The 24,654-nt window shown below is 42.9% G+C and overlaps 1 protein-coding gene across 1 annotated transcript in view; it reads right to left on the reverse strand.

The window, feature by feature from the left end:
- The window catches only part of ATP1B3 (ATPase Na+/K+ transporting subunit beta 3), a 65,592-nt gene that overhangs the window by 15,895 nt on the left and 25,043 nt on the right, over window positions 1-24,654 (reverse strand). The window contains exon 2 of the mRNA XM_040348797.1: window positions 2,709-2,837. Coding sequence (XP_040204731.1) covers window positions 2,709-2,837 — 129 coding nt within the window. The remainder of the gene's footprint in view (window positions 1-2,708; window positions 2,838-24,654) is intronic.

The following is a 24,654-nucleotide window of genomic DNA, read 5'->3' on the forward strand; positions in this document are numbered from 1 at the left end:
TATTCTGCCATTCACAGGAAGATTTATATGGGCAGATGACGGGTGGGAGATGTTACAAGCTACACCTCAGCCAACCAGAGGCGGCTTTATATTCATTAATAGAATGGCACATCGTTGTATACTGTATGTAGCTGGAGCTACATACAGTTAATATAGCAAGCCCAGCAAGGGCACTTGTTAGAGCAGTAAATTGTTAGTTTTGGCCAAACTGACATTAAATGCGGAGATAGGCTTTAAGATCAAAGCAGAAACTTGCAGGCACTTTAGCAGTACTGTTCCCTATAGATGGTTAACTGAATGAAGCCTACTGGAAATGATAAAATCTCCCAATTGTTCATTCTATTTTTTTTTTGTTTTAAAAGGATTTATTTTTTTAAATCCTCAATGTCCGCAGTTTTGCAGGTTGCAATCAGATATGGAGTACGTTATCAATGCTATGTTGATAAATGTCCCAGGATCAATCAAAACCCCATCAGATTAAGAATTGAAGGTGATCTAACAAATATGCACAAACAAACAGTCTGCATGGAACGAATACGCAGTTATACTGGGAAACTCAAATCCATGGGTTTCTGCAAGCAAGAGCTCAGCACTGTGGAGAGAAAATAGTTTACATAACAGGTTAAATTAGAATGGTCCATTATTGGCTTGGCAAATGGATAAAGCAACCCATTAAGCTCAGCCATGCAGCTTAATTCCTCCATCCTTTTCATAAAATATGAGATTTACAGACAGATTGGTTTTTCTGGTAAGCAGTGAAGCCTTGTCTAAAACAAATAGAGTAATCTTCTACCATCTCCACAGAGGTATAAAATGACAGCCGAAATCTGGTTTGTTAGGTATATTTGTACGACAGCTATACATACAGGCAGAAGATTATGCACAGAGATATTCAATTCACCATATGTGCCCAACATGTATATGACTCATGACCATATTTTGTCCCAACAAGGTACCGTATTTATCGGGGTATAGCGCGCACCTCTAAAGTTGCCCCGAATCCTGTGGAATTTTTTTTTTCCTACTTACAGTTTTGGTGTCTTGCGCGGCGTCCATCGGCGGCCTCGTCGGGTTCGGGTGTCCTCTTCGTCGGGTCCGGCGTCCTTCTGCAGCGTCCTTGCATCCTCCCCGCTCGTTTCCCGCGCAGAGTTTGAATACTGCGCCGACATATACAGAGCACAGTACACTCGTGTATTGTCGGCAATGCTCGGCTACTCTCGTGCTGACGTCCTGGACGTCAGCGCGGGAGGAGCCGAGACTGCCCGACAATACACGAGTGTACTGCGCTCGGTATATTTCGGCGCAGTATTCAAACTCGGCGCGGGAAAGCGGGTATCGGCGTATACCGCGCACCCACGATTTTGCCCTGATTTTCAGGGCAAAAAAGTGCGCGGTATACGCCGATAAATACGGTAATTTCCATCTTTACACATGGTTCCACCTTTTAAACACCCCTACTCGGATGGCAACCTAGATCTCCTGCATTCCTGTTTATGGGAACCACATTTTCTGTGTTGCAGCTCCTCCAGTTAAAACATGTTTAAATACCTGCAAATCTTCTACAAAAAAAGAGCATTGGAATGTAAAGAAAAATCCCCTCTTTCCGACTTCTGTTTTTCCCTTGACTGAAGCCCAATTTGTGGGGGTTGCTACTGTGCCTGTTCAGTGAGTGTGCCGGGGGGGGGGGGGGGGGGGGAGACTGTCAGCTAGAGGGCTCCCACCCAGTTCTCCTGTTTAACTCCATCTTTTAATTATTTGTCCGTGGTGCCTAGCATCTTTGGTCGCCAGGACGCTGGCATCATTGGTTGTTATAGTGCAGGCAGCCTCCTGCATCCTAGCAACCAATAAAAAGGCAGAGGGTAGAACGGAGGACAGATATGCCCCCTTGCCCTGAATAGCTTGTGACCGCGCTGGTTTTGGAGAAGCACCTGGCCCCAAAGACAAGCACTGTCCATCATAGTTAAACTGAAATGAAGTATTCATCTCTTTGCTAGATGCATGGTCAGAAGGTGGTGAAATGGGGGCAAAGGGGATTCTGCTATCTCATCACTGAGACAAGCTATAAACAGGAGGAAAGTGCTATATGTACCTGGGGGGCAGGGTGCAAAAGGTGTAAATATGGATTTCCTATATTTACTTGGCCTTTTGACTGAATTTCTAGTTTAAGGCGGTTTAAAAAAATAAAAATAATGGCCAGGGAGGCAAACTTTTCATTCGGATGAGCTAGCAGATCTATGTACAGTCCTTTTCCAGAGGTCACATAGCAATCTAAGGAAAGGAAAAGCTTTTGCAGTCCAAAAGCTCACAATCCCTAAACAACCATTCTGTAATACAGAATAGGCAATCATGCTCTTGACAGAAGTACTTACAAATATCCAGTGTTTATATAGTACCATCATATACACTTTGCAGGGTACATTAGGCCGTCGTCAATCAGTAGTGTTGACATATGTACACACGATTCTGTTTTACAAACACTTTACTTATCTCTTCATGGGCAATAAAGGACACAGAGAGGAAATCCAACAATTTCCAACTCAGCTAATCATTTGTTTTCTGCTGTTCCAAGGTTCTACCACAAGTGTTTGTAGAGATTACTCTATCTGATCCGAGTATCTAAAGTCCCTTTGATCCAAAACATACTAACAGACACAGAATATCAATAAGAATACATACAGATGTACAACAGTGTGAAATTACAGCCTTACCTGGAGAGGAAACCCGATCGCGATATTTAGGAACATTGTCGTCCAGTGTCTGCAGCATTACCCACATAGTCAGGGTGAAGAGTCCGGCCAGGAAGCCATAGAACACCAGGTAAAAGAGCAGGATCAGAGCTGGGGATAACAAACAGAATACATTAGTTCAATTATTCAATTTATTACGTATCACACATTGCTGCCAGAATTCTTCTGATATAAGGGGGGAAAGAAAGGACAAAGAGCTCAAATGTTAAAGTGACACAAGTCCTCTACATCAGCTATGTGATCATGAAAGGAGTTTTGCATTCTGCATACAGCATGTCTGTTACCTAGGCCGAGCACAGAAGACAAATGTATTGGTCTGACTGTCTCTGCTTCAAACTGCCTATGTATTTTATTTTGAAAAAAGTATAAAAGCATATTTTTTTTCCAAAGGAATTTACATTTGAAAGGTAGGCTTGGTGCCACCAACTACCACCTGTCAAGCCAAATACTGCAGGACCCTCTCAGAAGCTAAAAAGCCTGACCGCTGCAGCATTCAATTTTACAAAAATGTCATTCAGGAGCACACTGCCTCCTCATCTCTTGAGAAGTTGTTTTTTTGGAGAAATCATACTCAGGCGGATGCAGCATGGGTCTGATGCTGCATCTGTCCCCCGCCAACTATAAAAGACTGAGAACCAAGCAAGCAGACACCGCCAATTGCTCAGTTCTCAGTGTTCTGAGCAGAGAGCTGGTGACTGTCAGTCACCAGCTCTCTGCCCTGCCCCCCCCCCTCATGCTCACTGGAGGGCTGGACTGTAGAGGGGGTGGGAGCAGCTTGCTCAGCCCCTCAGCAGCTCGCTGAGAGGCTAAACATGGTTCCGGTCGAGGCATCTGGATGGATCCCAACCACATGGTCACAATCTTCCCACAGCCTGGACTGGCAATGACGTCAGCCAATAGCAGGCTTCAGCCCACTGTCTGCTGGAAATGGGATCACAGGAGTGCAGAACGAACTGCACTCTTGTGATTCATAGAAGTACAGCCAAACAGGCTTCGGCTGTACTTTTTTTTAAAGGAATGCAATGCAGAGTCCTCAGGCACCCATTGCAAACTGTAGAGGGGCGTGCCCTAAAACTGAAAAGTGCCATACTGCAAGTGCCAGGGTCTTGGGACTCTCAAGGCATTCTATAGCAATAGTTTAGAAATTAAAGCACCAACTGGCACCTCCTAACCCAAGGGTAGGCAAACTTGGGGAGTCAAGCTGTGCTAAAACTACAAATCCAATAAAGTTCTTACCACTGGATGTCATGCCTGTGCCTGTCTGAATCTTGCAATGCCTCAAGGGACTTTTAGTTCCACAGCTGATGGAGTGCCAAGAAAGCCGAACTCTGCCCTAGTCCATTCAAAAATGAGTTTCCTTTAAAACTATGGAAGACTGCATGCTAGAGGTACTGTATACCTACATACATCTTATTTGCAACGATTTTGCTACGTAACACGCACACACCTTCACCTTTATTAATAAGATAAAATAACTGAATATTGCATGAGGTTATCGGTCAATTATCGCTACTGCGCCCTAGGTTGCCCAGCCGTTTGGCTGCCAGGGCATATGAATGCACAGCCCAAAACCAAAGCAGCCAGGGCAAACAAGTGTGTTGTCCGTTTATAATAAAAGGGCAGACTTTCTAGCTAGGAGAGTTTTTCAGTAGTGGCCAAGCTCATCTATAATTTAGGAGTTAATGGGAGCAAACTGGGAACCAGAAGGCATTTTAAAGAAACCAAGAATAAAGTGCTTCCAGATGCATACAAGCAAATAAACTGGAAAAAGCTTTCAGCTTAGCAGATTTTTACTTGAATTTAAAACAATGTTTACCAATACCAACTCTTTAGGCCCCTTTCACACTGGCAGAGTCCACCAGCGAATCTCTCTGCTCAGCTCAGCAAGGGATCCCTCCGGTGATCCCCACTGACCAGGCAGGTGCAGAGCCGACACGGACACAGCCTGCTGTCCTCCATGGGCTGTGGGATGGAAACCTGTCAGTTTTTATCTGACTGTCATCTGATCTGCCAGAGAGATGTGGATCCCCACCCATCTGTTTTTAGTGGACAGGATTGCATGTCTGCCGACATCCACTGCTCCATAGAGAGCAAAGAATGGTCCAATCAGATCTGTCTGAAAAACTGACACTTATCGGTCCCATCCGCGTGAAGGGGACCTAAAAACATTGTTTGCAACAAGTTGCCCTGTCGGGTTCTTGGGTATGTCTCCGATGGCAATCTGTGAGCCAAAAGCTATATTTTTAAAGAAGCAAGGTCTCATATACATTTTTTTTAAACAAGGGGGGGGGGGGGGGGGTGCCTAATTTTTTTAAAAGTGATCACAATCTCTGTTCTCAACCAAATAAGGGGCCTTAGGGAGGTGAGGTGGAGAAACAGCAATACACCAATATTCCCAGTGAAAGGTGTTACAGGGGGGTCCAATGTCTTGGCCATTGGAGAGTAAGCAGGCTGAAAACTGACCACACTGGATGGATGCATTTTAATGCCTAGTGTGGTCAATTTGAAATAGGAAAGCAAGTGGGCACTATCAGGAACATTATGAATTTCACACTAAAGGGGGCAATACAAGGACAGGATACTTAAAGCGGAGTTCCGGACACAATTTCACTTTTTAAATATAAATACCCCTGTAATACACAAGCTCAATGTATTCTAGTAAAGTTAGTCTATAAACTAAGGTCTTTTTTGTTAGGTTGTTACAGCATTTAGACACTTTATAAAATAGAAATTGACTGGGGCCATCTTAAGTGTGGGCATCATGAAGCCAGACTGTATGACTTCCTGGATTTCAGCCTTGCACATCTCGCACATGCTCAGTGCTGCACAAGCAGTGTAATAGGTTTCAGCACCTGTACTGTCCGTCACATGATTCTTCGAGACTGGGGAGTGCACAGACTCCTGGAAAGTTACACCCACTACATTCCCAGGAGTCTGTGCGGTGTAGGTTAGGAAGCTTAAGCACCTAGGTGCAGGAAGTGGGAAGATTAACTATTCTGCCTAGCAACAACACTTTGAAGGCATCTAAAAAAAAAAAAAATTATATATATATATATATATATCTCTTAAAAGGACTAATGAAATTTTTTTTAAACTACTGATGTAATGTTATATTTATGGGTGGAACTCCACTTTAACACAAAAACATAGTATGTTAAGAGCCGTCAAAAAAGGAAAAACACAAACACACACACACACACACACACACACACACACACACTTTGGAAACAAGCACATTTTACCAAAGATGGATGGACATACAACACATTTAAATGGAGGAAAGGGTAATGAAAATTACTGAGCAAGAAATTTCATATCTAAATATTTCAGGTCTTTTCTGTAATAAAGTTAAGACCCACTCAAGTATGTTCAGCATGATTATCCAAATCGCAAAACACTTGAGTCTGGAAAGGGCCTGAAAAACCCCAATGAAACCATAAACCCCCTCACATGGACAAGTCCTAAGCACACCATTCAGCTGCAAAAACAATCAACACTGCACATCATAACAGAAATGGAAACATTCCTACGTGGGCATAGGAAGCTCAGGCTGTGTGCTACTAATGATCACACAATCAAAAGATCCTACGCATGTCCACGTTTTCATTGGTCAAAGGCTACAGGGCGTGCCACATAAATCTGACTTATTTCAGATGAGTTTATCAGTCGTAGTAAATCTATTATTTGAATGAAGTGGAACTTGCATAAGACAAATTAGACAAATTCAAGGTGGTGTCACATCACCCATGTAGATAGGTGCTAGCAACGTATGAAAGTGAGAAAACCTGAGCCTGGAGAGATAAAAAAAAAAAAAAAAAAAAAAAAGAAGAAAATAAAAAAAAATAAACTCAGCTACACAGTTTCCAAGAATGAAGCTGAAGATAAAAGATATAGGACGGTCAGATTCACCCACAATAAGAGACAACCCATATCTGTACCAGTACTAGCAAACTGCACAAGACCTCCCTGGCCCGCCCACTGGTCTGCAGAACTGTGCTTGGCCATGCTGCCAATGTATTGCCAGAGATAAGCTGGTGCACATCAAAATATAAAAAACACCAAAGTATAGAGTAAATGGTTAACCCCTGGCAACTATTCTCTGCCTCCTGTGTGCCACTTGCCCTGTAGACACAACATGTAGCTTTATTATATACTGTGCAAGAGTATTAAAAGGGAACTGCAGTCGTGTGATTTTTGTATCTACACACAGGAAAGCATTCAGTTTGATGTAAAAAAAAAAAAATAATTTTTGGTACATAATCAGTAATTGTCTACATGTTCAGGGGGAATGATAGTGCATTCCTCTATACGTTGCTGATCCTCCAGTCAGGTTTTGTGTGTCCTATTTAATGATCGATGGCAAGAGACCATGTCTTCTAACCTGCCGAGGCTGGGAACCTGGAAGATTTGTTATTTTTATTATAAACAGCAAGCAAGCAATTCTTTAGTCAAATGGTATAATTTGGTACGGCTGACTCCACTTTGAAGACCACTGGACCCAAGAACAGCCCTTTGCTCACTTTTTAACTGGTCCTTGGGGCATTATTCTCTTCATGGTCAGCAATGGTGGTACAGCGTTCCTGCCGCACCAATGGTGGGAGAGGTTTGGACAACGCTTGTTTCTGTCGAGTGTTTTTTTCTGTGAACCATTTTTTTGTTTCCCTGTGATAGCTGGATAGAAAACACCTTAGAAAAGAAAACAGTTGACTGGAGTTGAGCTTTAGCCCTGGTTCACACCAGTGCCGTTTTGAAATCACGATACTTCAGTGCGACTTCAAAGCTGAATAGTGCGACTTGGAACTTAGATTTTTAGTGCGGCTTTAACAGAAGTCAATGCAAGTCACAATGGGAAAAAGTAGTGCAGGAACCAAATTTGCAATGATTTGAACGGTTCCATTGCTGGCAATGGGGTGCAACTTGTCATGCGATTTTGAACTGTCAAATCGCATGACAAAATTGCACTGGTGAGAACCAGGGCTTAAAGTGGAACTTCACTGAATCCAAGCTCCACAAACTTAAAAAGTAGTATGGGATTCACGTTCTTGTTTTTTAAAATCGTACTTGCCTAGCTGGATGCTGCATCCCCCGCTGGCTCCAACACTGAACCGAGCGATTGAACACCGCCGTGAGCAGAGAACTGATGACCGTCATCGGCTCTGTCCCCCTCTCACTCCTGCTGACTGGAGCACTGGGCAGTGGAGGGGGCGGGAGTGACTGGCTCAGCCTCTCCCAGGTGCTGGTCCAGACATGTGGGCAAATCCTGACCATATGGTTGCAATCCTTCCCAAGCCTGGACTGGCTCTGTGACTTCAGCCCGCTGTCTGCTGAAAACAGGTCACAGGAGTGCAAAACTAACTGCACTTCTGTGATCCACAGTTTTGGCTGTACTTCACCTTTAGGCCTCATGCCCACTGATGTTTTAAAAAACTGTGTTAACGCGATTTTTCCCACGTTTTGCATTGAATTTAATGCACGTTTAACCCCGCCCCCTTATGTTGTCACCACCCGGAGCATGCTGGGACTGACGTCATAAGAGGCCTATATAAAATCACCGTGCACCGCACACCCGGCATGTTCAGTAATGCTAGCAGCGCAAGGATTGAAAAAGAGGCCATATTGATTGCAAGAGTGAAGTTCCGCTTTAACCATCATGGTAAGAACAGATCTATGTGTCAAGTGTGGAATCCAAGTACAGTTAACCAGCTTTAAATTTACACTACCGGTAGTAATAGTGCAACGGGACAATGTTATTGGTTGCTGTTTGTTAGTGTAGGCTGCGCTATGCATTACCTAATAAGACTGGGAGGGGACTGTCATACTGGGAAGCCTCACATGGCATGTATGAGCACAAATGCCCTGCATATAATTATACAGACACACACATGATTTAAGCGAGATCTGCAGCACCATGTGTGTGTGTGTGTGTATACACACCATGTGTAACGTACACTTTTCTCAGTCTTGTACTGCACTGAAGCCTATCAAATGATCTTTTGGCTGAAGGACATCCTCTTGTTACGGCCTATCAATCACTTGTCTGCTGGAGAGCAGTGCAGGGAATTGTGAAGTGGCTCATCTCTCACCCTCTACTCATTTAAAAAAAATCCATTTTAGGAAACGCATTAAGCAGGGCCATCGCACCAATTGCCAGGAAACCCAATCAACACAAGGATTTAAAAGAAACAAAATACAAACTTTCTACACTACGCTGCACTATAATAATCTGCTAGGCCTGATTTGTGATGGATTTGTTGTGAAAGCAGCCTCCAGGGGCCGATTACATGTAATCCTGATTACACGCTTGTTAAGAAAAGCAGAAAAATGTCATATGCATACTTGAGCTTGTTCGACAGCAATACAGGCAACCTAGTAAACACCACATGTCCCAGCATTCCATCACAGCTTCTACTGACCCAGGTCTATTTACAGAAAAAAGAAATACTGAAAATTTACCACATCAGAAAGGCTGGTGCTACCCAGCTTCCTATAAAGACACCTAAATGATGATCTTTCCACAACGTGTGCTAAATTTGCCCGAACATGCAAGGTTGGGCCTAGAAAGGGAGCACTCAGCAAATTCCCACAATAACCAGACCAAGTAATCAATTCTTCCTCCAAGAAGTCTCAATTCACAGAGATCCGTCAAGAAGGGGTGCATACACATATGATCACTGCCCCACCCAGCCAGTTACAAAGTTCTTATGTCTGTATACACTTACCACTGTACGTATATGGCCAGGCAAGACACGTGGGATGTGCAGGTAGGTCATGTGCGCCCCTGGGGACATGTGATCGCTGATCGGTGTAACAGGCCACTGTGCTCCTCTACCATGTGATCACTGTGACCAATCACAGCGATTACATATCCAGTAGTAAACAATAACGTGCTTCATGACACCACCGCTTACTACGGTTATCCCGATTGATCATATGGGTACAGGGCCAATCACAACAGCCCTGTACCATGTGACAGCTGTGGCCAATCACAACTATCACAATAGTAAACCATGTCATTAGATGTGGATCCCAAACAGTGTTAATGACTGCTTATACAGTGATCATCACTGTAATAAGCGATCAGTGTAAAAAAAGAAAAAATCCCAATGACCTCCCCAGAGCAGTAGTGTGTCACTATGGTAACTGTACTACTCTGGTGACAAGAAAAAAAAAAAAGCCGCCCATGCTATGCGAGAGAAATATCTTATGAAAGATGACATTTGTGTAAAAAAATAAAAAGAAATCCCCCAAAAATTGTGGCAAAACAATTACATCTTCTTAAATACCTTGGGGTGTTTACTTTCCAAAATGAGGTAAATTTGTAGGCATTTGCACGGTTCTGGTGCCTCCAAAAATCAGTTGTCAAAATCGGATACATACCGTATTTATCGGCATATAAACACGCACCCTAACTTTAAGAGGAACGTTTCAGGAAAAAAAAACTTTCCACAGCCCCCGGCGTATAACACGCAGGCACAGTTTACCCTTTAGTTTCAGGGTAAAAAAGCGAGTTCTACGCCAATAAATACAGTAATTTATGCTTCAAGGAGCACTTTTGAGCCTTCAAGGATTTTGGGCACTTCTATGAATCTAGGCTGCGAAAAGTCCCACACTTTTGGTATCCCCATACTCAGGAGGTATAGCAGAAAGTGTATGGTTTTTGAAATGTAAATATATGCATGTCCATGTGCATGTGTGTGAGAAATCGCCTGTTAAAATGAAAACTTTGTGAAATAATTTTTTCCAAATTTCTTGAATTTTCCAAAACATTCCAACAAAAAAATATTTCAACTTCAAAAAACTGGCCATGCCTCTTACTAAATACCTTGGACTTTCTACAATCACAGACAGTCCCCGAGTTATGAACGGGTTAGTGACTGTAGGTTTGTTCTTAAGTCAATTATGTTCGTAAGAACAGCATGCGTAGAACGGCAGATACGTTGTTTTCCGATGTTCCAGCGAATGTGCCTGCCATCGAAAAGTGGCCACGCATGCGCAGAACTCTATAGCCTTCACACAGACTTATTATACACCGATTTGGGTTCCGTTTACCAAATAAATGGAGCAGAACACATTTTGGCCTAAATTTGTGAAGAAAGATTTGCAAAATAGTAACAGAAAAACATTGTTATTTTTGGGATTGTGCACGGCTGCCTCTCTATTACCAGAGCTACAAGCTACATATAGCTCTGCCACAGCTTTGTATGCCATTTCTGAGCTAGCATAAAAAAAATATATAAATTATTATATACATTTCAATGGTAAGCAGTCACCCTTAGACATTTGTGATAACCCGAATCACAGCTCTTGAGCGATTACAACAGTGAAGCCCTACCTCTCTCAGGACCACTTGATTTTTGATTATTTACTAGTATTTTCTCCCTGCCAAAGCTGAAGTGCAGGCCGAGTGTTTGGCTGTTGTATCTCCTGCCTGAGCTCAGTGCCGATAACAGACACTCAAACTGTCAGATAACAAGCATGCTGCAAGGATCATATGAAAGAAAAAACAGAAAGCTTTGGAAAAACTGAGTTTTACCTTAAGAACCCTTCCACACCGCCAGCGTGGCCGCGTTGGCGATAAAGCACCGCTAGTTTTAGCGGCGCTTTACTGTCTTTTTAGGAGGTGCTCTTTGGCCGATAGCAGGGCGCTTTTAACCCCCGTTATCAGCCGAATAAAGGTTCAAAAGCAACCGTAAAGCACAACTGCCCATTTTAATGGGCAGTGCCCCAAAGATGTGGCTTGCAGGACTTTAATGTCCTGTCTGCGCAGCACCTCATTGTGAAAAGCACTCAGGCTTTCACACAGGGATTGCAGATCAGGCATTTCCAGGGTGCCATTTTTAGCGCCTCCAGTGTGAAAGTTGTCTTAGTGAGAAGCCTGGAACAAGTGTGATCCAAAGGCGAATGGAAATGGGCTTGCCTCCATTGGGGTCCTTAAAGCAACACTTAAGGCACACTTAAGGCTCGGTGGCCCCAGTGTGAAAGAGGTCCAATTATATTTGCTTTACCAATTCATAAAATGTTATTCTCATTAAAAGTAGAACGCCACCTTCATTTTTTTCGTGACATTCAAAAGTCAACATTTGGTAATATTCTTCTGTGGGGTTATTAGACATTAGCACTATACCAGCTATATTTTATTGTCAACATTTTGCATCTATAATGAATTATTAAAAAACCCTTGAAATGCCTGCATGGGTTTCATCCGGGTACGCCCGTTTCCTCCAACACTCCAAAGACATGCTGGTAGGATTGATTGTCTCCTGTCCAAATTGGCCCTAGTATTTGTATGTATGAATAAATGCGAGTAAAGCCTCGTACACACCAGGGCTGTGGAGTCGGAGGAGGAGTCGGGGGAAATTTTGGGTACCTGGAGTCGGAGTCGGCAAACAATGCACCGACTCCTACTAAATTTAGATTGGAATAAAAAATAAAAAAAAAGCAAGTTTAAATGTCCCAATTCACAAAAAGTTATAATTAATGACTTCTCTACTGTAAGAATAAAGACCAATGCATGCAGTGCCTCACGTAACCGCAAAACGAACACGTTAAGTGACCGTGAAGAAGCATGCTTTTCATGTGCTTCACTATATGGCACGCAACGCACAATTAGGAGCTGCAATACTTATACTTTCCATAGTGTTGTGTTCTGCTTTTACAGGGAACGCAGCGTCCATGTGTAACCTAGCCTCTCACTGATAAGGGATTAAATAAATATGTTTTTTGTAGGACTAGAGAGTGAGACACTTGTATAAGTGAAGGGCATGGAGGGCCAATAGTTCAAGACTGAAGCTGTAAACCATTGGAAAAACTGCTGTCATTTAGCTAAGGCTATAAAAACTTGTAAACTCCGATTGTTAGCCTAAACTTTAAACATGACTATGGGATTCTTCTAGGAAAATCATGTTTTAGAATAAAAAAAAAAACTTTGTTTTCATTGTGTTTGTCTTTTGCTTAAACTGTGCAATACAGTAGACTGTTGGCTTCCCAGCCAGTAGTCCTGTGGTAGGTTGCGTTTCTTTCCCTCAAGGAATGTATAAAATACATTCGCATATTAATACAGAGGAGTCGGAGTCGGAAGTACATAAAACTGAGGAGTCGGAACATTTATCTACCGACTCCACAGCCCTGGTACACACGGTACAAAAATCAGAAGGGGATTGTCGTTTGAAATTAGTACACTCCTTTAGACAATGGTTTTCCAATTTTCGGCCAACAAATGTTGGCGAATGATTTTCGGGTGGTCAGTACACAAATCCGTCACACAAAAGTACAAACATGCATGCGCAGAATCAAGGAAGGACTGGGAAAAGCTCGGTCTTGTAAACTACCGTTCGTAATCTAGAATTGGCATTTGTGACGCGGCAATTGATGAAATGTCAAAATTCTCATCTTCTTTAATGGGATAATAATGAAGCTGCTTTGCTGGCGATACTGATGTAGTTATGCCACACGTAATTTAAAAAGGCATTTGTTTAGTACGATCTGAAAATTGCGAATCAACGTTCAAACTTCTACTAACGGGAAATTAGCAGAAGGGGCCCAAAGGGTGGCGCTTGAGAAATTAACTTCCTCTTTATACTCTCATTAGTACATCACTACGTTCACGTTTGTCAACGATAATTCGTGACGTTAGTATGCAAGACGTACACAGAACGTTTTTCAAACTCTCCTAGAAGCCTTTCCTCCTGACGCTTGTAAAAGTTTATAAAGATTTTAGGTGCGTTTACAGGCTTCACGAGTTTGGGTGTTCATTTCATTAGCCAGACTAATAATTCATTTCAATGGCCAGAAAAAATTAACACGCAAGCACTAAATGTGCCTAGAATTTAGGTTTAGATGCGTTTGCCAGCATCAAAAATAAATACATTTCTGCCTCTAATTGCTGCTTAAAGCCTGTGTGCGCGCATGGACATGAAAAACGCAACACATTTTAATGCATCTGGGATGCAAGCTAACTAGCTATCCCCTATCAACCTCAATGGTTTATTGACCCAATGTAGTGCAAAATGCACATGAACACACATCTACACAGACAGAAAATATGTGAACCCAACAAACATGTGTTGCTTGTTTTTGCCGTGCAATGCAACGCACTTTGTACCAAATGTGAAAGCAGATCGAGATGCACATGGGCACGAGCTGTGATGCACATGAAGTGCATCTTAAAACATGCATTTCCATGTAAGTGGAAAACACATCAAGCAAAAAACACAGATGTGAAAAATCCAGCCCCACACATTAACCAACATTCCTGAAAATTCTATACAATCCCTTCAGCAAACGGCACTGGGAAGAATGTTTAGGGCCTGAATTTACAGACTAGCAATCATAAAAGGATGGGAGGATCTTTTCTTGTCATTTGTCAAGGCATCAAGTTTAATATAAAAATATAACCTGCCATACATGTTTATTTCATGTATGGCAGGTTAGGTGGTTAGTAATCAGGCTCTGGGTTACACAAACCTAATAAGACATGGTAGATGTGGAATTTGGAAACATTCCAATCCAGTTTAGACAAACTGGCTACTTTTAGCCTTATTCTTTCACAGACATCAAATTAAAAGGAACTGAAATTGTTAAACTCAAAAAATGTAATGGTTCCTAACTTTTAGGTCCTTCCAGCAGGACAATGACCTTAAACATACAGCCAGATCTACAATGGAATGGGTTAGATCAAAGCATATTCATGTGTTAGAATGGCCCAGTCAAAGTCCAGACCTAAATCCAATTGAGAATCTGTGGCAAGTAGAGCTGCACGATTCTGACTTCAAATGAGAATCACGATTTTTTTTGCTTAGAACAGGGGTGCCCAACCAGTGGCCGGCGGAGCCCTTTGATGTGGCCTGCGGCCTCCTGCTCTGGGATAGAATAGAATACTGTTATTAAAGGTAAGTTTATTACTAAAATCACAGTGTATATATGGGCATATCTGTTCTGCAGTGGTTACTGGGCTGCTTTCAAACTGACCCGCAGATGCAGAGCAGCGCACCTGCGGGTTACCTGCACTGAGCCATAGACTTCTGTTAATAACAGAGTTTGGTGAGCTTTCTGAAAGTGCACCAAACCTGCAGAATACAATAGAATGTCTATTGCAAAGTTCAGGAAAGCCAAAGGTACACTGCATTGCCCCCAGCGGTTGCTAGTTAACCGCAGCGCATCAGAAAAAAAAAAAAAAAAAAAAAGGAGTAGAGTATAGTGGGTTGTGTCCATATCCACTCTGCATATGCAGAGCGGACACGGACCTGTCATCCGCCTGCTGCGCTCATTGTGGCCCGCGACCAGTTATAAAGTCGCTTAAGTGGCCCTCGTGCTTCAAAAGTTGGGCACCCCTGGCTTAGAAGATACGCCACGATAATCGTGATCTAACATCATTCACATTAAAAAAAAAAAAAAAAATAATTGGACTAACTTTACCGTTTTTTTTTTTTATAATTCATTGAAGTGTATTTTTTCCCAACAAATTGCATTTGAAAGACCGCTGGGCAAATTCAGTGCGACATAAAACATTGCAGCAATTGACATTTTATTCCCTAGAGTCTCTGCTAAAATATATATATGTTTGGGGGTTCCAAAAAAAATTCTAGCAAAAAATATTGAATAAATATTGTAGAGCGCTGAAATAGCTCTGACATTTTTACCTATTGCCTCCATATTGATGCCCATATTTATTTGATCTACATTTCAGCGCTCTACATATGCTCATTCTGTTTGCACATGTTTTTATCACATCACTCCTGATGTGTTTTCCATATAGCTGCTGATTGTGGTTGGGCAGGACTTCCTATACTCTGTAGTCCGTTTTCCATTACTACACATATCCGTCATTTGGCGCCAGACTTTTTGTTGTTTTTGCTGCCAGTGTAAGTTGTCTGATTGTATATCATACAATGACATGAAGAATCAATGAAATACCACAGCGCTCAACAGTGCCATGGTCCAATGAATGGATGCGCCCAGAACCCCACACGGTCACAGTCTCTTTGAATTGGGACGAGTGCAAGGAGAAGGTCCCCTGCTTGTGGTCACAAGAAAAGGGGGGGGGGAATTGAGGGGAAAGAGGTCAGACACTGAACATGTAATATGTGCCACCCTAAAAATGGGCGCAACATGTCCCCAAAAATCAAAACGTAACCTTTAAAGTGCACCCGCTAATAAACATTTGCAGAGCATTCAGCAAGCTTTGAGCAGCTTTAATGAAGCTGTTAAAGCCCAACTGTGGAAAAAACGGTGGTGAAAACTGCGCTGGTTGGAGGGCACTATTGGAATATCACCTATCAACATGCGTCACGTTTTTCTGTCTGAGTTCACAATAATTAGGATCCTTTCACTTGGGGGATGAGGATATGGACTTTCCCTTTCTCTCCTTTTTTGAGGATTTCAGAACTTTTGGACACTGTTTTTTGTGTTTTGTTTTATGTTTTTTGGTTGACAATTTTAGGTTAGCCCTCTCCGCCAGGAGAATTATGGGCCTTTGCCACTTAAGAGGACACATACACTAATTTTCATGTACAGTTTTCGTATCAGTGTTTTCTCTCTTTTTCCCCCCATGTACATAGTATCACTATATGTATTTTGTGTCCATCAAGTTAGTAGCGCGATTTTTAATTTTTTCCATTTCGTTAAAGCCCAACTGGACCTCCATTATTGTAACGTCGTCAGTCTGCATACACAGAACTAGTGTTGCAACGTGCAGCTGGCAGCATCCTGGACAAGAAGGACCGCTGCTCAACACAGAGTGCAGCAATCTAGGCCTGAAATACGGTCAGACAGGCCTCCTACACTGTGCTCCAATCAGCTCTCACCAAGCAACTTTCCAGCATTAGGACTCATGCACACTGGGCGTTATAAAAACGGCAGTAGCGTTGGCTGTACAATGAGTTTTGCAGTAGCGTGTTTCAGCGTTTGCCTTTTTAGCAAAACTATACTCCCCGAGCTTTTGGCTCAAGAGCACTCAAACATTGAACAGCAGTGTCTTTAGTGTTTTTTTCAGCGTTGGAGCATTTTTACAGCTGAAAAACTCCTCTTCTAACCCAATAGGTTCTGGGGGGGTTTTCCCAGGCAAAAACCGCTGATAACACCCTATATGTGCATGTACACATAGGATAACATGCTGGGAGTTTACTGGAGAAAAAAGCTTGAAGCAAAAAACAGCAGCTGTAAAAACGTCCAGTGTGCATGAGGCCCTACAATCATAATAAACAAAGCTTCAGCTGTAGTCTATGAGTACTGAATACATCATTTGGTAGTTTCCAGTGTCAGCGTCCTTGCTGAAGCCCCATTAAAAGCTGAACTCCAGGATCAACAAATATTATACAAGAGTTATGTGAATATGTATTTCTCCCATATCTGAGCAGTAATTTTGTGTAAAAACGTTACTTCTGTAACGGAGCATTTGTTATAAACACCGGTCACTGCTGCTCTTTTCTTGTGCGGGGTGACTGGTCTTGTCTCCACCCCCTCATATAGTTTCTGCAGGTACCCTGTAGTGGGTGGGGCTTGTTGGGTCCCTCCCACAGTTCTGCTCAGGCTATCTATCTATAGGACAGTAATGTCACGGTCAATATCTGGGTTTATAAAGGGGGGACTTAAAAGCTCTGCTTTCCTTGGGGCTTCCAGGACAGATCATAGTGATGATTGGTGAGAGCGGTCACGTGTCCTGGAGGATGTAGGGTATTCGTTCACCTTTTCATTATTGTGTGAAAAGGTGAACGTAAAGTGGTTGTAAAGTCAGGATGATAAAACACTGCCATCCCCTCTGTTTTATCAAGATCTGACAGTTTTTTTTTAGTTTTGTACTTTTCTTACAGCAATGACTATTCCTCTGCTCATCTTCCCCGATTTAAAAAAAGTGGAGGGAGGGGCTAAGATAACCTTCGGACATCAGCCAGCAGAGGCATGTCACGTGACCGCTGTGAGATAAGGTATGATTAGAGTAAAAAAACAAAAACACAAACACTGACAGATCTTGATTAAACAAACAGAAGGGATGCAAGTTACTTTTAACTACTTAAGACCCGGACCATTATGCAGGTTAAGGACCTTGCCCCCTTTTGCCATTCGGCACTGCGTCGCTTTAACTGACAATTGCGCAGTGCGAAGTGGCTCCCAAACAAAATTGGCGTCCTTTTCCCCCACAAATAGAGCTTTCTTTTGGTGGTATTTGATCACCTATGCGGTTTTTATTTTTTGCGCTATAAACAAAGCTAGAGCGTCAATTTTGAAAAAAAATTCAATATTTTTTACTTTTTGCTATAAGTATCCCCCCCCCCCCCCCCAAAAAAAAATTCTCTCAGTTTAGGCCGATACGTATTCTACCCATTTTTTTTTTTCTTTCAAAAAACGCAATAAGCGTTTATCAATTGGTTTGCGCAAAATTTATAGAGTTTACAAAATAGGGGATAGTTGTATTGCATTTTTATTACATTTTTTTTACTATCAATGGTGGCGATCAGCGATTTTTTTCATGACTGCGACATTATGGCGGACACATCGGACAATTTTGACACATTTTTGGGACCATTGTCATTTTCACAGCAAAAAGTGCTATAAAAATGCATTGTTTACTGTGGAAATGACAATTGCAGTTTAGGAGTTAACCACTAGGGGGCGCTGTAGGGGTTAAGTGTGACCTTATAAGTGTTAAACTGTAGGGGGGCGGGGCTGGACGTGTGACATCATTGTTCCCTGATATAGGGAAAGACGATCAGACGATCAATGACAATGCCACAACGAAGAACAGGGAAGGTGTGTTTATACACACACACACACACACACACACACACACCTCTCCCCGTTCTTCAGCTCCGGTGATCGTTCGCGGGACTCCGGCGGCGATCGGGTCCCGCAGCTTCGGACCGGGTCGCGAGTGCGGCGCCGTGCTCGCGACCCCACGACTGGGCATAAAGAGACAGGTACGTGATTGTGCCCAGCCTTGCCATTCTGCCGATGTATATCGGCGTGAAGGGGTCCTTAAGTGGTTAAAAGACATTTCAAGTGACAGGGAAGAGCAGCAGGAAGGGAGGGGCAGGGAGGAGATAGTTTTCCCACACACACAGGCATCAGAATTGACAGGCAGGGAGGGAGCAAAGAGGATGACGACGGTGGCACGTAAACTGACCACAGTATCACAGATCAGGAGCCATGATAAAACGTGGTCAGCAGAATCAACCAGGTATTTTTACATCATAAAATGGGACAACATTACACAGCACAAGCACTGTACTATTTAACATGCTTTATAGGAACAGGATATATACACACACACACACACACAATCCATGGGGGTTCAGCGCTTCTACATGGCACTGGAGGAGGGCAGACCTGCCACATAAGGGGGCCAGCTGTCTAAATCCATAAGAGCCAGCTCCCAATGAAATCAGACAGGAAGATGGCAGTATGGGACCCAGAATGCAGCAAGAGGGGCAGATCACAGCAGAACAACACTGGATCCACTAGGTGTGCGAGTATGTGAATTAAAGCATTAAAGAAAAAAAAAATAAGTTCTTTAGGGTGACGTGGCCACGGGCAGATGGAACCCTGGCACACAGCGGATTCAAATACCCTCTTAAAGGCTTGTTGTTAACTGTACACTTTGGCAAATGAAAAGATCATTGTGTGCTGATAACCAGAGGAATCTCAATACAATTACTTTGACAGATGGTACACCAACGCTGTTTGACTATGCTTTATATGTCACTTCAGTTATTAGGGATGACATTGTGTACTCAAGTCATATTTGAATTACTTTCCAGGGCAGGAAGCAGATTTAATCCAGCCAAACAATGATTGTCAGCACCAGCAGTCAGGACAGGCCTGTGAATAAACTGTAATTTGGCCTACATTACTGAGCAAAATTAGGTAAACACAACATATCCGGTTTAAAAGAACAACTCCACAGAAACCTGTCTCTGGGAATGCTTAGTCAGCTGTTACACTGCACTACAGCCAAGCCACATGCTGCTGCCACAGATAAAAAGCAGAAGATGTGTGTGCCGCACATCAAACTATACTACAACTTCCAGCACGTCCTTCTGGCCCTGAAGCGCAGAGCACCACAACTGTGGGTAGCTCCTAGTGAAAGGAAATGTGTCAGCTCACTTTCTATGCATTTTCTGGCCTGCAGCTACACATGCACAAGCCGCCTATGATTGGTGGTGTGCCGTGCGGGCTTCCTGGCGGGTTCGTTCTGAACACGCAACACCCGAGCCCATCGCTACTCTAAAGCAGGGTTTCTCAACTCTGGTCCTCAAGGCGCACCAACAGGTCATGTTTTCAGGTTTACATTATTTTTCCCAGGTGATTGATCAGTTTCACTGCCTTAGAAATTACCACAGCCGTTTCATCTGAGGGAAATCCTGAAAACATGACCTGCTGGGGTGCCTTGGGAAACACTGCTCTATATTAACAACCAGCCGTGACTTTCCCCAAATTCATGCAACTTATTCTGACAGTCACCACACTTTGCCCAGTAAAGACCGACAACCAAGCCATCAGCAGTCGTCAGAATACTTTATTAATCCCAAAGGGAAATAACTGCGACATGTGACTACTCCATTATCAGTCTTAGCCCTGGTTCACACTGGGCTGCGGGAGTGAAGCCGTGCGAGTTCAGCTGAACTCGCACGGCTTCACTCCCGCTGGCAGTCCCGATTTCGGCCGCGATTTAAGAGACATCTGTGCAGGTTTCTGCACAGATGTCTATGTAAATCGCGGCTCGAAATCGCAAAAAGTAGTACAGGAACTACTTTTTGAAATCGGTGCAGCGCCGCAGATGCGGCGTCGCACCGATTGGGACAGTGTCATTCCCGACAATTGCCGCCGATTTGAGATGTGATTTCACATGTGAAATCGCATCTCAAATCGAAGCAAATCGTACCCAGTGTGAACCTGGGCTTAGCCCCAGTTCTTACCGAATGCAGCTTCACAATCGCACTACTTTAGTGTGATTTCAAAATCATCAATTTCATGGGTGGCTTGCTGACATTTGTGCGATTTCATGCATAGAGGTCAATGCAAGTCGCACATGAATCGCCAAAATAGTGCAGGAACCGTTTCAAAGTTCCGATCTGAACAGTTCCATAGCCAGAAATAGGGTACAACTTGTCATGCGACTGATTTGCCAAATGGCATGGCAGGGTGTACCAGTGTGAACGGGGCCGTAGAGCCAGCAGTGAAAGCTGCAGCATCAGATCGTTGCTGCAGCTACATAGGCGAGTGTTTTTCATATCCCTGTTTAACAGGGCGGGAGCCCTCATTCTGCGTGAACTACATATGAAGCCCTCCCAGTGGCAGGACGTCACCCATTGTGTCCAGTGGATGGATGACAGATCAGTGTACTGGGCCCGCTGCTAATACCATGTGATCGCTATGACCAGAGTCCCTGATCACAGCCATTATGTGATAACTAGGGGTGGACCAATATCGTTTTTTTCCAGGGCCGATACCCATTATTCGGCTACCTTTAAAGCTGATATCAGGTACCGATATTCTCTAGATTTAAAGTTTTTATTTTTACAAAATATAAATAAATTACTTATTACAGTGAAACCTTGGATTGCGAGCAACGCGGTTTACAAGCTTTTTGCAATACGAGCCAATTTTTTTTATTTATTTTTTATAATCCTGATTCGGTTTGTGAGTGTTGCCTCGCAAGACTAGCAGGATTCAATCTGCTGGGGGGTGCAGTACCGCATTTGGCCAGAGGTGTGGAGGCGACCGTGATGCTCAGACATTCGAAACACGCCTAAAGGCGCCAGTTTAAAAAAAAAAAAATTATTATATATTTTTTTTTAAACTGGCGCCTTTAGGATGCCAGTACTCCAGAAGTGATGTCATTGCTTTCGGGTTACTAGATCCAAGAGAACAAAAGCAAAAAAAAAAATCTGCTTTGTTTGGGTCTCGAGCCAGCAGGCAGACATGCGGAGTTGTGGAAGGCGACGTCCTCTCCCATTGCTTGTGATAACGACCAAAGAAAAAAAGCCGACTGTCCGCTCCAAAGAACGGTCCCGGGGTGACTAAGCACTAGAGCTCTGTGCGAAACGCGCTTGCTGTGCTTTTATCCTTTTTGCACCAATAAAGGCTACCTTTCAAGGTTTGTTTTGGTGTGCGGCTGTCCATGAATTTTTTCCATTGATTTCTGCCGGGGTGATATGTGCAGCTGCATTCATCACCCCGGTACAACCGTTTGAAGCAATATCGGTAAGTTTGTTGCCGATTCTACAAAAAAAAAAAAAAAAAAAAAAAAAGAGTGAATATCGGCCCTATTTCTAACCCTCCACCACTCTATCCAGAACTAGGAAACAGTAGTTTGTTTCTGTACTGCAGAGTGTGTAAAGGGATGAAACATTCACGTATTGCAGAGATGTACAATTCTTTAATCTTGCATTGACATTTGGATCAATCAACAACCTTTTTTGTTCTACTCGCATAAGGCTTCATTCCTGAAGATTTACACAAGGATTAGGAACTTTATTTTCCACCATTTCAATCACATAGGACTGAAAATAACAGTCACTGAACAGAAGCATCATTATGGTGCGATAGCCATGTCAGCTGATGGTTTTTTAAAAGGCAAAAGTAGAAGTTTTTTTGATCTTGGTTTACTTTATTTTATAAACTTGTAATCATGGAATATAAAGGTTATCTAGAAACATGTTTCCTCAGCAGACTGGAAACATCCACAAACATTCAACTCTCCTAATAGATACGGGACCAACCACTAGAGGGCGCCTACACTGACAAGTCCATTGGTAACTGAATCAGCAACTAAACACCCATATGAGCTGCCAAACAAAGACGTTCCTCCCATAAACAAACACACTTATCATAGGATAGAAACCCTTTAAAAAAAGGAAAGCTCCAGTCACAATACATGCGCCTCTGCCATTTCTTTTGCTTGTGAGTTACTTCAACACATAAAAATCACTTTATAGTATCCAGGAGCACATTGCTAATCCAAAGAACACAATGAGCAGGATTCTAAACTGCATGATAGGTAGTGGCAGCAGCAAGATATGATCAAAAACAAGCTTAACCAGCTACAGAGCAAAAGATCTATGAAACAAGAAGTCGTATCATCGCAGTACAAAAAGGAATTTGAAAATTTGGAGGAGACCGAGACCAATAGAAGGTACTTTTTCCCTAAGTTAATGCGTATCTATGGTAAAAACGGAAAATCATATACAGAAGTACTTTTAATCCAAAGCAAGTTTCCCCATAGGAATCAATGGAAACTCAGAGAATTGGTTCCACAGTCAGTGCTGGTGTATGCAGTACCACATTTGGCCAGAGGTGCCGGGGCGCTCGGAGACACACGGGAAAAGAGTGTTTCGAGTGTCTGAGCATCACCGTCGCCTCCACACCTCTGGCCAAATGCGGTACTGCACCCCCCAGCAGCTTGAATCCTGCTAGTCTTGCGAGGCAACGCTCACAAACCGAATCAGGATTATAAAAAATAAATTTAAAAAAATTGGCTCGTATTGCAAAAAGCTTGTAAACCGCGTTGCTCGCAATCCAAGGTTTCACTGTATTAATTTCCACATTACACTTCAATTATTTCTAGTCTACACCCATTATTCTGAACGATCTTGAAGAAGTTGGTAAACTTACTTTGAAGATCCCCACATATTTACTTCCATAAATACTGTAACATGTAGTCACTATTCCCTATGAATAAGCACTGATGTGTCACACATTTCACAGAGCCTGCCTTCTGATCTACAGAGGTGCGGAGAGTTGGCGGAGCCAGTACATGAATCACTGCTCACATGCAAGGAACCATGGGATATATAGTCCTTAGAAATTGAAAGTAAACCGCAGAGGAGAAGCTTGCAAAGCACGCAGGAAATCCAAAAAAGTTGTGGAAAGATTTACAAAATTTAAAAAAAGTGTATATATATTTTTTATGTCTACAGGAGGGCTGCACCTACTGTATTGTGGAAAGAAATAGGCTGTCAGAAATTTGTGTTCTAGTTAAAATTGCAATGTACAACATTTAGTCCCAGAGGAAGAGACCAAAAAACAAGGACATTAACTTCTAGGCCTCATTCAAAAGACCATCAGGGGCTGTTCACTACTCAAATCAGTGTAATTCTGCAGTGGGTGTGGCCAGGTGTTTGCAATCAGCTGGTGACAGGAAGCCTGTACAAATCAATGACAGGCTGACACTGTCCACGTGTAACTACACCGGCATTGATTATAGGATTAGGGATAGATGGGCAGCCCTGAACAGAATTTGCATCATCTGTCTCTAACCACTGGCAGCTGCCGAGTCTCTCAGCCTGTCATTGATTTGGACAGACTTCCTTTCCGCAGCTAGCTGACAACACCTGGCTTTATCAGCCACAGCAGAAATGTGCTGATCTGAACAGTGAGAGATCATGAAAACTCATGAAACAAGATCATAAAATGTAGAACAGAAGGTGTTATGTCATGAGAGAACAATAGAGGAAGCCTATGCTGAGAATTCTAGTTTCCAGGCCATCATGGGGAAAGGGAATAGCCGCTCCAGGTGGGAACCCAGATGAGCATCCTCCACTGCAGACAACTCAGGTGCAGGCAATGCACTTAGCAAAGCAGGAACAAGAAATGTCTCTGGACAGCCACACTCTGAAAAAAATTGTAGCCTTTATTAAAAAGGACAGCACTACAAGTCACAGCAAAATGAAATAAAAACCCGACTGCTGGCGCGTTTCGCACTGAAACTAGTGCTTAGTCATATCTCTTCTGAAAGGAATAATTTACAACAGCCAGCAACCCACTCCATTGATATGCCACCCATTAGGAATAAGAATTTTAAAGTAGGATTATAGGTTATGATCGTATCTTGTCGATCGCACCCATTTCTCCCATGTAACCTCAATCTGATCGCATTTAGAAACAAAAGCATCAGTGTTGCTGATTGATGCAA

The sequence above is a fragment of the Rana temporaria genome, chromosome 4 (assembly GCF_905171775.1).
Source record: "Rana temporaria chromosome 4, aRanTem1.1, whole genome shotgun sequence".
Lineage (NCBI taxonomy): Eukaryota > Metazoa > Chordata > Amphibia > Anura > Ranidae > Rana > Rana temporaria.